The following is a 13,713-nucleotide window of genomic DNA, read 5'->3' as shown; positions in this document are numbered from 1 at the left end:
CAAATGCGGGGGATATCGCTGATTCCGTCTTCTATTTTGCATCTTCCAAAGGGTATGGGAGGTCTTGGTATTCGTCGGATTAGTACTTTCAACCAAGCCCTTTTGGCTAAGAATGCCTAGCGAATTGTTCATCATCCCCAACTGCTAGTTTCTCGGTTGTTTCAAGCCCGGTACCCTTCCTTGTCCTTGTCAGGGGCGAGAAACCCGGGATCACGGCCATCTTGGGGTTTTAGGAGTCTCGTTCAAGGAATCCAGGTCTTAGACCAGGGGATTTCTTGGAAACCTGGTTTAGGGAATAGAATTCGGATTCTGCAGGATGCTTGGGTGTAATCCCCCGTAAATTTATAAATTTTATTAATGTATTTTAACATATAGTTAATTATATTTAAATAGAATTTACGAATTTTAGAAATAAATATGTAATTAACGAATATTTATTTTTATATATTTTAAATATTTCAACGATTTATGAAATCAAAAATAATTTTAGAATTTTCCGTTGAAAAGAATTAGAATTACAAAAACACGTTCGATTGAATTTAGAAAACAATCCTAAGCGGTGTTGATTCAAGTTCTAAACTAAATCCTAACTCTAGCCCAATTGGGTGAAGCCCAAAATAACAAAAAGCCATAACACTTTACTCCATCCTCTTTCTATTTCACGTGAAAAACCAAAAACCCCAAAACCCTTTCCCTCCTCAATTTCACGTAAAGAAAAAGAGAACAGAACCCCCTCCTTCAATTCTCCCTCACGCTGCTTTCCTTGCTGCTGCCCAGCCGCCGACCACCTATCGCCGCCGCGACCACCGTCCTCGTCGTCGGTAATCTCTTCTTCCTTTCGGTTTTCCTTTTCTTGATTTGTTGTCCCTTTCGTTTCTCGCCTCCCTAATGCTCGTGGTTCTGTTGCGTGAGTCAGCCGCCACCGAGCTGCGACCACCACCGCCCACCGTGCAGCGCCAGCCGTGCCACCAACCGCGTTCAACACCGCTGCCCAGCTGCCGGTATCTCTCATTCTCTCACCTCTTGCTTCGTCCTTCCCTTTTGCCCCTTAACCGTGTTTTGCTTTCTTGCACAACACCACCGGCAACCACCGTGCAAACACCACCGTCCGCCGCACTCCTCCGACCAGTGCCGCCGCCCATCTCTGCTGCCGCGCCGCCCTGCCCGCCGGCCAGCACCTCCCTCTCTCCCATTTTTGGTTATTTCTAAACCCTTAAAACTAATTAATGTTTAATTATGTTTTAATAATTTGATTTATGTTCTTGAATTAAATTTATAATCTTTATGGTTTGAATATGATTTTCAGATTTGGTGTTGATATTAAAAACGAATTAATTTTCAGTTTTGATTAATTAAAATTAAGTTAGGGCTTAATCATGATTTATTAATTTGAATTATGTTTTCTTGAATTAAAGTTATGGGTTTTGTGATTTAAATTATAAATTTAAGATTATATGAATTTTATAATAAAGTTATTAATTTTCAGATTATCTAATTACATTGAAATATTGGTTTTTTATTGTTTAAAGTATGAAATTCAAGGCTTTTATGATTATTAATCATGATAGGTTGAGTATGAATTATTGAATTGGTTGTTTTGAGATACTAGGAACGTAGATTGACCTTGGTGAAGCTTTTAAATGAATTTATATTGCTGAAAATTTAAAGTACGATGTTTGCAAAAAGTTTTCAACGAATTTCAATCACTAGTTCAATAATTATGATGCTAGGAAAGCAAATGTTTAAGTTTTGATATTGGGGAAAATTCTAAATATGTTTAGGATGTATTTAGAATGCTTTGTTATTGTTGTGAGTTATTAGAAGTTGATTGGGAATCTTTATTGGTTGCTTTAGGCGGAGAATTCTCTCTAGGCGACTTTTGAAAGTGTTAAAGTGGCCTATCAATTTGTTACACAAGGTACGTACATACCTGTGTGCTTGGAATGTGTGCTAATTGTTGAAACCATGTTGAATTGTTGATAAACTTGGTTATGTTGATATTGTTGATGAACTTAGTCAGGTTGAAATTGCATGTTTAATACTGTTGGATGGACATATTAAACCTATATTGCATTTTGAGGATTTTAACATGTTAGTATGGATGATTGATGCAAACATGTTTGATTGGGAACACTAGATTACTTATATATAATTCAGATCAGTTGATTGTTGTTCCCTTTTAGCTTTTCACTACTTTATGAGGGCGGAGGACCTTATTTAGTAAGTTGAAACCTTATACCCACATACAGGGTTGATCAGTATTAAAGGAAAGATTGGAGTTAATTGGAATGAGTCTTGTTTGATGCCTTTGTGATCACTTAATTAATTCCAAGATAAAAGCAGTTGTAAATAAATGTGAGTTGTATGCCTTATGTGATTGTTGAGTCATAACAGGGTGTCAATTTGTAAATCATGTAAAGTGAAACTGAGTAGCAATAGCTTTAGACTGTGCACGTCTAAAGTGACGGACAAACAGGAGTTGGGGTTCATGGTGGTAGCCCATGGCCTTTCATTCGGACCGGATTGATCACCGCGTCCTATTTTTAGTCAAACGTTCCTCGATATCGCAGGTCACTGAGGTTACGGAGTCGCGCCCGTACCTCGTCTTCCTTAGTGAAGACTTCTAGCTAGAAAACTCGGTCCATTGCCTATTTCAATTAAAATAATATTATTGTTATAAAAATCTAGTCCAGTCTAGCCTAGTCTAGTTAAGTATGGTCGTCAGATTATCATGCTTTGTCTGCCCTTAATTATGTTTAATAGTATCATGTTAGGATTATTATTGCTTTAGTATGTAGTACTCAGCTTTGCTGATTACGTGCTTTGTTTGTGTGTGTTGATCATGCCTATGCCTATTGATCCTGTGATGACCCATCTTTGGTGAGCAGTCTCTAAGGATCAATAAGCGTTGCCCATCTACAGGTTTGAAGATGATGCATCATTGGGATCGGGATTAGAGAGCTTGTAGTTATATTTGTTTAATTAAGTGATTTGATTTGTTAACTTGGATTTGAAATTTGTCGTACTATTCGTGTTTCCTTATTTCAGTTAATTGGTTTTGGACCTAATATGTAATAGATTATTTATGAACCTAAAAGTTAGTTTTATGTTTTCCGCTGCAAAATTCTGAATAAGCCGTTACGTTTTCACACGGGCGATAATACTTTGATAATTCCCTACAGTTATATTTAAGAAGGGTTATTTTAGAAAATGGGAATTGTTGGGGTGTTACATTGGGTTTCAAGCTCTTTGGTTCGTTTTAAACCGTCTAGCGTTGAGCCGGTTATGCCGACTCATGTTTCCTCTTTGCTTGATCCGCGTTCTTACGCGTGGAATGTGGAGCTGGTTCATCATCTTTTTGATGACGTTACAGCTCGGAAAATCCTGGCTTTGGAACGTCCATCGTCCCCGATGGCCGACTACACTTTCTGGAAGCTTTCCCAGGATGGGAAGTTCACGGTCCGTTCGGCTTACGCTATGCTTATGAGTTCCCATCACAATGTGGCTTCCAACTACTCGATTCCACCGGCGTCCTGGTGGAAACATTTCTGGGGTTTGAAGATTCTGCCTAAACTCAAAGTTTTCTACTGGAAACTGCTTCGTCATGGTCTCCCGTTGGCTTCCGTTATCCAGAACCGGGGAGTTCCAGCCGATCCGACTTGCTCGTTTTGTCATCAATCATTGGAAGACTCAGAACACTTGTTTCGGGATTGTCCTTTGATCAGTCAGTTTTGGGCTTCCACGCCTCTGCATCTGTTCTTGCCATCTGCGTCCGGGTCTCTCGAGAGTTGGTGTCTGGAGTTTATGTCTTCTTGCTGTTCTGCTAGGTCTTGTTATGCGCTTTTAGACCATTTCATTTCTGTTCTTTGGTCTACTTGGGTTCTGCGAAATAATATCAGGTTTAGAGATGCGGCTTGGGATCCAGGTGCGCTGACAGTTTTAGTGACTTCCTGGAAGTCGCGGTGTTTTGAAGTCCGTGCTGCTGCCCGCTTTGTTCGTCTTCGTTGTCATCATAGTTCTTCTGCGCCTATGTCTCTACCTGGGCAATTTCCGCTTGGGGATTCTAATAGTATTCATCTTGTTTCTGATGGGGCTTGGGATTCTACTTCTAATGCAGCTGGGTTAGGTTGGATTCTTCAGGATCCGGGCACTCTTCGCCAGGTTGGAGGCGGGGCTCAGGCCTGCGTCATGACTTCTGCTTTTCAGGCAGAGTTATCAGCTAGTCTTTGGGGTATGAGAATGGCCATTTGGCGTGGGTTTTCTAACGTTCTTTTGTCCTCGGATTCAGCCTGTCTGGTTGATCTTCTGTTGACTTCTCGGGACGGTCCTATGGTGGTTGCTTGGGCTCTGCAGGAGTTGCGGGATATGATTTCTTTTTTGGCCTGGTTCTCCGCCCGCAAGGTTTCTCGTCAGGATGTTCGCCCAGCTCATTTGTTGGCTACTTCGGCTCGTCGTCGTCAACTTATTCGGCATAGGTTCTAAGTCTAGTGGGTTTAGTTTGTTTTTATCTTGTTTCTTTTGCTTTTCTAGTTCTCTTGTCAAAAAAAAAAACTACTCCCTCCGTATTTATTTAAGGGATACACTTGCCTTTTTCGGCCGTATTTATTTAAGAGATACACTTGCCATTTTTAGTAACCTATCAACCCCACCATCTAATTAAGTAATACATCTAATTTACCCACCCCACTTCCACCCCCCAAAATTACATGGTCCCCACTTGTTTACTTATTAAATATTACTCAACCCCACTTGCTTTATTATTTTTATTTCATTCAATTCTTTCTTCTTAATACCCGTGCCCGACCAAGTGTATCTCTTAAATAAATACGGAGGGAGTAATACAATAAGTGTGTCGTTATTCGACGTCCTCATTCGCTAAAAACGCCCGCGTATTTTATGTGGAAGGACGGTTGTGCCCTTTTAAAACTCTACCACAAATAAACACTTCATAATCATTTCAACATTTTCAACAACAATTACAAAATAATTTTAATTATTTAATTAAAACAGAAAAACTAATTTCCATAATTAAAAAAAATATACACAGAGTATGAAAAATCACAAAAACTAATTATCATAATTTTAAAAAAAATAACAAATATCACAAAATCAATAAGATCTAATTTCCATATTTTTTATAAACTTTTTCAAAAATAATATGAAATTTCACAAAATTTTAAATATTTAAGTTATAGAAAATTCTAAAAATTCCAGAATTTATTTACGTATTAACGAAATAATTGTTTTTAAAAAAATCTCAAGAATGGAAGTTGCAAATTTTTCAAATTTCAAATTTTTTTTTTTGAAATGAGGGTTCCGCCTAGAATTGGCGGCCCTGACCTTGGCTGTGTCGCCCAGTCAAAGCGACGGTGACCATGGTTCACCCGCCCAAGATCTGCGGTTGGACCATGGTCGCCGCCGCTTTTACTGGGCGGCACAACCAAGGTCAGGGACGCCAATTCTGGGCGGCATCCCTGCGCAACTATAACAAAAAAAATTGAAAGAACCTTACGCAGGGGCGGCACAGGCGGCTAAAGTGGATATCTTCGGCGACTTCTCCTCTTTGCTTTTCCAGCTCGCGTCAAGTACTCTTCTCCTCCTCTTGCATTTCTGTTATTCGGTGATCTGCTACTCCTCTTGCGTCCTCTTCTCCGCGCTGCTACACCGAATCAGCGAGGGTTTCTGGGACAATCAGGTGGCGCGGCGGGCCTTTTGAGCAGCGAGTGAGTTGGGCCCGGGATACGGCGGCGCGGCGGGTTGTGGGGTTTTCTGAGCAGCGATTGGGTTGGGTCTGGGACACGACGTCGATGGTAAAGCTTGGCCGGAGGGAGCAACGAGTGGTTTACGGAAGGGTGAAGCCGTGAAGGGGAGAGGGGTAATGGGGTAGGAGTTTTTTTTAAAGGGCAATATCGACTTTTCCTATAAATATGCGGGCGTTTATTTGACGTCCTCATTCGCTAAAATCGCCAATAAATATGGTACATGTACTCACCTAGGCTTTTTATGCCAATAACAAAGTGGATTTGTGGACTTATGACCACTCGCGATTTTTATCCCTTTTGGATTTTCCGCGTTATCATCTCGTGTCTCGTCTGCCTTTATTTTTTGTCCTTTATTTCTTGTCATTTACTTAGTCGATTTAGTCTAGTCATCAGTATTCCAGTGAAAGGTCGTCCATACGAAATTTGGCATAAACAACAACTGTGCTCTTCTAAATTACTCCCTCCGTCCCGGAATACTCGACCCGGTTTGACCGGCACAGAGTTTAAGGGACTTGAATTGACTTATTTAATTTAATAGTTAGTAGTTGATAGTGGGGTATTATTTTAATGTAGTTAGTGGGAGGTGGGTTAAGAGGTGGGGTTGGGGGAGAGTAGGGGTTGAATTTTTAATTACTTTTTGTATGGAGTAGGGGTAGGTGGGTTAGTAGGGGTGGAGTGAGAAATAATATAATATTGTTAGAATATTTCCATTTTTAGAAACAAGTCAAGTATTAAGGCTTTATTTGGTTGGGAGGAATTGGAAGGAAAAAGAAAAGAAAGGGAAGGAAAAATAAAGTTTCTTATATTTGGTTCAGGAAATTGTATGGGAAGTGAAAGGAAATGAAGAGAATTGGAAGGAAAGCTCACTGTATAAAAGTTTCACTTTCCTTTCCTCCCAAAATTGGAGAAATTTGGAAGGAAAGAAAAAATTATATCTGTCAAACAAAATATTAAAGCTTAAACACACGTTTTTTCTTTTTTTCCCTTCTCTTCTTTTACTAATGTTGTACCAAACATGGGATTCCTATCCTTTTCTTTTATCGTACCAAACATGGAAAAATATATTTTATTTCCTTTCCTTTCTCTTCCTTTCTCTTCCCTTCCTTTACTAATATTGAACCAAATGGGGCCTAAGGGACGGCCGATAAAGAAAACAGGTCAAGTATTCCGGGACGGAGGGAGTAGAACCATGAAGTCCTGAACCTCAGTAAGGACCAACCCGACCCAACTATAGTTACTAGACCGAGGAATCAACCTGAGACCAACATGTAACATGAAGCATACATTACGTCATTACCAAGGGAGAGCAACGGAAGTCGATCAAAAGAGAGAGATAGTGTATAGATTCTACTGATAATTGGAAAAATGAAGTCTTTAGCAAGATGGTCTGTAGAAGAAGAAGAATTAGTAGCATGTTGTGGCAGCACCAAGTTCGCTAAACAAATGACTGCTTTATCCCCCTTTTCCCATCTTAATCACGCCGTTGAAGCTGCTAGAGACATCTGGTTCAACAAGGTCTCTCTTTTACCCATCTGGGCTTTACTCAAATTCTTTCCTTTTTCGCAATTATCTTCAAATTAATCAACAATTTTTTTTTTTGACAATTATTGATCAACAATTTTTGGTTGATGTATTTGTTGATTATTAATGTTGTAGATTGATGTTTGTGGATGGCTTGAAGCGTTCTCAGCTCATCCTCAGATTGGTCAATCTCCTTCCTCCTCACATGGCAGTGAGACCAGTGCCCAGTTGAGTCCTTTTCTCTCCTCTTTAGTTATGAAGAGTGTGTGAATTTGCAATTAATTTCAAAGAATGTTTTATTAGCTTTTTATGGGTTCTAGCCGATTTAATCAATTTTAGATGCTTTTGATTGTGTAATTGCTTGATTAGAAGACCTGTTAATTTGGATTAATGAGGATAGTGGGATCATAACTAGTAAGATTAGTTTGTGATCCTAATTCCCGAGAGAGATAGGCTTTCCGAATGAAGGGTTTGATTGGGGTTTATGCTGCTTGAACATTACTTTCACATTGAGTAAGACTATGTATGGTTGGCAAAGCTCTCTTGGATTGTATGTTTCCGTTTCCACTTCCACTTCCCTTTTTTTGTTTGTTTTATATACTACATTCACTAATAACTAATGTGAAAATATGGCTCGGCAGGTGGAGCAAGGGAGAGCAGTCAACTGCTATGAAATCAGCTACATCCACTACATTACAGGTTTATATATTTCAATTTGTAAATTATTGACAATGTACTAAGTTCAAGTTAGCAAAGTAAAGTCTATTGTCCCCTCAAAAAAAGAAAAGAAAGTAAAGTGTATAGTGATCCAAATTCCGTATGATAACCACCTGTCTGGTGAATTACCTGGTAGGTTGATCATAAGAATTCACTGTATAATCGATCATTTGTACTACAGACAACATAACTATGGCATATCAAATTTTTACTTACCATTCTTATTTTGGTGTTTATGTGTGCTGGATCTGTGAATTTTTGTTGTTTGGTGTTTACTCCTGGTATCTGTACTTGTGTTGGGCAGGAACTGGCCGAGTGGAATGCCCAATATAAGCTAAAGTTTGGGTTTGTCTTTCTTATTTGTGCATCAGGGAGGAGTACTGCAGAAATTCTGGCTGAATTGAAGGTGAAGTTCCTTTTTAAACTTTTGTAAAGGAAAGCTTGTCTTACAGCTAGTTTCTTAAATTCTAATGTTAATAGATTTTGGATTGATCGCAACTTCTTGAATTTCATTGGATCGTCTATTCTGAATTTGAGGACATGTTCAACTAACTATGTACTTCATATAACTTATTATTCTATTGTTAGGGAAGATTAAGGTGTGTTGCTGGCTTGTTGCTTGGTTCTTTTACTATTATTTGATTAAGTTAACATTCTGCTGAAACTATAATATTTTCCCAAGCTCAACGTTCTAATTTTGGACATAGCAAATAACAGTTCTTTTGAACTCAATTCATTTCTTAAAGCTTTCCGAAGAAATTTTCACGCTAAAATGAATACTTTTAGAAGAAAGAGGAAAAGCAATAGGTAAACAAATAACAATTTTTTCCTTGTCAAGGAGGGGGTAAGTGTGGAAGTTATCTTGTTCTTGAGACGATGTTTACTTTTGCTGATATCATATAGCTATATTATAATATGTTACATGGTAATCTTTTAGAGTTGGAAGTTCCATTGTTCAATACTTGCTAAAAGCATCACTTAACTTAACCGACTGGAGCTCGGAACAAATTTCTTTCTAACATACTGGAAGAGAATGAAACATGGAAGTTAATGAGGTTCAAAACCTCGGATCAGACACTGGGACCTTGTCCTAGGTTTGAGGGTTGAATCATAGTCCTAATTATAAAAGACTTTTGCAGGTCTGTTAACATTACAAATACATAATATAGTACATTCCAGAATTACTTTTTGTCTGGTTCTGGTCAGACTTGTTATCTCAATCCGATATGGCATAAATTTCTCTTGCTTCCCTTTTTTTAGCTCCAAAGGAAAGACAATCAAAGAATACGGTCGAGGAGGGAAACTAGCTGGCAAGAGTGTCTTCGTAGGTTTTCTACAAATATGGGGATCAAGATAATTGAGGTGTCTGGCTTAAAAGTTAAAACTAAAGTTTTGGGGGCAACAAAATAATCCTTGTCAGAGTAACATGGGTACTTAAGTTTTTTTTTTTTTGAGATAACATGGGTACTTAAGTTGAATACAAGATTCAAAGTAACATAGATTCCACATCATCACCATATGGCTGATGCGAGCTTTTGCTTTTCTGGAAGTTGTGTCTACATAAAGTATGAGACGTGTAATTTGCATTTGCAAACCATTCATGCTTTGCAAAAGAAAGCATTTGTTATCTGAAATTAGGGCAAAGTTTCCAAATAAACTTTAAGCTTTTAGGAGACCAATTGTAGCAGCATTCGTCCATATTTAGGGTGACATGTATGAGTCATACGAAGTATGTTTTGTTCACTTCTGAAGTTGATGGCTCTTGTTTACTGATTTACAGAGGCGCTACTCAAACAGGCCTGTAGTCGAGCTTGAAATAGCAGCCCAGGAACAGATGAAAATAACTGAACTGCGTCTTGCCAAACTCTTCTCAGCAAAATCAAGCCCTGCTGCAGCTACTGAATATGAACCTGCATCTGTCACCGCAAAAGCTAATGGTAATATGTTATTAGAAATGCTTTTACAGTGAGATTGTAGCTAGGTTTAAATGGTTTGATTTACTATACTAGCTCATGTGGAACAAATCAAAACCTAATTTGCCCTCAAAGCTGCCCAACTTTGCAGGTTAGAGGTTTGACTGCCTGTGATGGTTAATTTGTAATTAACCATTACTTAGTCATGATTAAATCAGATCACCTCAAATACACGTATGTCACTCACAAGTGCAGCTGCATGAGGCTCCAAATAACCTCTAACAATAGGCAAGAGATAAGCTTATGCATTCTGTCCATAACTGTGTGCTTCTGGTTTGACGTTCTATTCTGCCCCTGTATGGTCATATTGTTGTGAATTTAGACTCAAAATCTCCTTCCTTTTAGTTCAATTGACAAGCCACTTTAGGTTCCTATCAACTGCTAACTAGGTTTGTAAACCTAATTTGAGCTCAGCAGACCAACATGATTGCTCCCCTTTTTCACAGTAGTTGATCCCTCTGATCTTCTCCTTGCTGTTCATTTGATCAAACCTTTAATTTGTTTACAAAAAATATTCAAGATATTTGTTAACCTTTAATTTGTTTACAAAGAATATTCAAAAAAAGTTACTAAAGCACTGAGTTTTTCATCAACATTTCCTCCACATCATAGGACAAAGAGAAGTCTTGATGCAATTGATAGTCTTGTTATATAGGTGTGTATTAGAAGTGGGTCGTCCTTGACCCTCCAGGACTGAAGGTGAGATTTAGGAAATCAGAAAAGACAGTGCAGATAACATTGTAAGAAGGTATCCTACTGTTAACAGCTCAATCTTCATATACCGATTTCCTCTTGAGGTTCAATATCCTTTCCTCTGGATGGATCAGCTTCAGCCTCCAGAAGTGGAGGGATCTACGGCTATTCTTCTAGATAATCCTTCTAAGTTCCAAGTTTCTAACTTTGCAACTTTAATTCTGGCATTTATTCATTCAACTCACCTGTTTCCGAAATGCCTCAAACTGGGACCTATCAATTAAGCCATCAGTTGCCATCCTACTCTTTCGAGTGACTTCATAAAACCTACTGAAATCACTCTTTCGAGTGACTTCATAAAACCTTCTGAAATCTGCTGGGATCCACTTGTTCGAGTGACTTCGTAAAACCCCAGCATGGAAATTTCTATCATTAATTTCGCTGTTTCTACATATGAACATAGCAAAATCTGTGTATTGACCCTACATTGTTAATTGTTGTGTAATTTCTAACATCCATATCAGTTCACTACAACACCTATTAATCTGATATAGGTAGTTTCTAATCCTACAGCACCTGTCAAACTGCACTGTATTATCCTGGGCATGGCCGTATTCATGCTCCCTTTAACAACAACTGAAACTGTAAATTGTCATACCATTCATAACGCACAGAGTACTCTTGATCAATCTTGATTCTAGTTAAATTACAAAATGTTCTCTGCTTGCTTAGACAAATAAAAACTGTTCTCTGCTTGCTTAGACAAATGAAAACGGTTAATAGTACAAATCCTTGATGCTTATTTATGTGCTGTTTAACTTGTAGAAGATCGCCTGACCATGATTAATGCTCATCTCATCCCTGCATCTGAATCTGAATCTTCCGGAGAGAAAAAATCTCAAGTTCCAAAGAGGAACCGGCCACCCATCACCACCCATGTCCTCGATATGGCACGTGGTGGTCCCGGGTCAGGTATTGATGTACAATTGGATGTATGGAGGGGCCCGGAGCCTCGGCCTTCATTTCCCGGATCAGATCCAAGTGGTTGGACACTTGTGGGATCTGGTAAGACAGATGATGATGGTAGAAGTAACCCATTAATGAACATTGTTGATGCAGTAAGTCCTGGTATATACAAGATAAGTTTCAACACAGGCAAGTACAATCCCTCTGGGTTTTTTCCTTTCGTCTCTATAGTGTTTCAGATTACCGAGTCCCAGAAGTTCGAGCATTTTCACGTGCCACTGCTGCTAGCTCCTTTCGGGTTCTCAACTTATCGTGGAAGCTAGAAATTTAAACTTTTGTGGTTTATTTTCCTCACAAGGGAATTAGTGAGCTACTGAAAGCTGTTTGTTAAGACTGATTGGAAAATTGGTTTCATTTTTGTTAATAGTAAAATGTTTTACTCTGTTAAACCTCGAGACCTAATTCAGAGAGCTAATTATTTAGCACGGAATTAAGGTCTGATGTATACTTGGATAGTTAGATGATTTCTTCTCCGATGAATAGAGAAATGCACTTGATTTGAAGTATACTACGTATGTTGCAGCATTGGTTGTCTTAGTGTTCTTTTGGTGCACATTGTGGGCTATTGATATCTTTCACGCATATCGCTGGAATGTCCAGCCTTTTCGGAGATGGTCTAACGATTTGTTGTACGATTTCCATTAAATTCATCTAAGTTAATTTGAAAATTTGATAATTATTTCGATCTCGTATAATTCTTTATCAACGAACCAAATTCATGACGATACTCCACCAAAACTATATATAGTAAACCTAAAATACTCAACTAATCCCACCATAGGGGAGCTTACTACGTTTAAATGATGTAGTTTTATTGAATCTTAAGACAAAAACATCAATAACTAAACCAAAAGAGCTTGAAATAGCCAAATTTGATTTGTACTAATATATTAAAAAGACTCTTTTTAATAAAACTCATGTGTCATGTGGTGCAAAACTCCGTATAGTTACTATTGAGTACTTCGTACGGAGTATAAGATTTGAACATGGGACCACAAGATGTAAAGTAGATGCATTATCATCTTAGCTAACCGTTAGATCATAATTTTTATTCTACGTAATTATATATATCTGGAACAACCAAATGTTTATTGCGTACCACATAATAACATTTTTGAATTGTTTCTATATTTTCACTACGTTGATGGCAAGAAATTTTAGTTTTATTACCAAATAAATTTAAGGAGAGAAAATAATTAAAAGTAATTATTCAAGCCAAACTCAAACTATTATTATTCCAAGTAATACTCCGTATATTGGACACCGCCTAGGTTACATACTACGGAGTAGTTAATGTCTTAAACCGAAATGAGATTGAGTAGATCATCTGCATTCCAAGCTAGAGGTTAGTTCAAGTACTAGTATAATACCCGTGCGATGTACGATTTATAATCTAAATATAAATTTATATGAAATCTAAATTGTTATGATAGACCATTATTATCAAAATAGAGCTTATATATGTGTATTCTCCTAATTAAAATTAATGATGGATATATGTGTTATTGCTTCACTCGATGACTTATTTATTTATTTTTTAAAAAACAAAAAAGGGCACCTAAACTAAACTATTTCATCCACATTCATGACTTGTGGCAAGCATAAAGTTATTATCATCCAACCTTAACTTCTATAGTAATACTCACTTAATACTTGCCCTTATACTTCATTACCCGACCACCTAACACTTACTCCAACCATTTACGTTATTCAGTTATATATGAGTTTGAGGCGGGGCGTGGCCTCCAAACTCCTACGGCCTAAAATGCTCATTTTTATCCCCGCCACCCACAATTATAAAAACACCCCCACTCCTCCCAATCCCCTTCTCATGGGGTAAAAAATAAATTCATCTCCGCTCCATCACCCATTCGTGTTCCAAACCCACCTCAAATTAACTCACTTCTAGGCTAAACATTTTCTTTTGGTAAGAGAGTTTTGAATTTTAGTATAGAGTCATCGATAATTCGGTTGTTTGATTAATTAGAGTAATTGTGTGAATTAACAAAACATAGTAATGT

At 38.0% G+C, this 13,713-nt stretch overlaps 1 protein-coding gene across 2 annotated transcripts; it reads left to right on the top strand.

Annotated features, from left to right (window-relative positions):
• The first annotated feature begins 7,025 nt into the window (after positions 1–7,025).
• On the top strand, positions 7,026–12,198 carry LOC110793295 (uric acid degradation bifunctional protein TTL). 2 transcript variants are annotated; one of them, XM_021998156.2, is made up of 6 exons: positions 7,026–7,277; positions 7,419–7,510; positions 7,925–7,982; positions 8,305–8,406; positions 9,781–9,937; positions 11,495–12,198. In XM_021998156.2, exons 1-6 carry the CDS (start codon positions 7,128–7,130, stop codon positions 11,953–11,955), a joined length of 1,020 nt encoding a protein of 339 aa, XP_021853848.1. In that variant the 5' UTR covers positions 7,026–7,127; the 3' UTR covers positions 11,956–12,198. The 2 variants fall into 2 exon arrangements, with proteins under 2 accessions (XP_021853848.1, XP_021853847.1); XM_021998155.2 differs by having other exon boundaries at positions 7,027–7,277; positions 11,492–12,198.
• The last annotated feature ends 1,515 nt before the right edge of the window (positions 12,199–13,713 follow it).

The sequence above is a fragment of the Spinacia oleracea genome, chromosome 2 (assembly GCF_020520425.1).
Source record: "Spinacia oleracea cultivar Varoflay chromosome 2, BTI_SOV_V1, whole genome shotgun sequence".
Lineage (NCBI taxonomy): Eukaryota > Viridiplantae > Streptophyta > Magnoliopsida > Caryophyllales > Amaranthaceae > Spinacia > Spinacia oleracea.
Note: the sequence above shows the minus strand (reverse complement) of the source record. Positions and strands in the feature narration are given on the sequence as shown.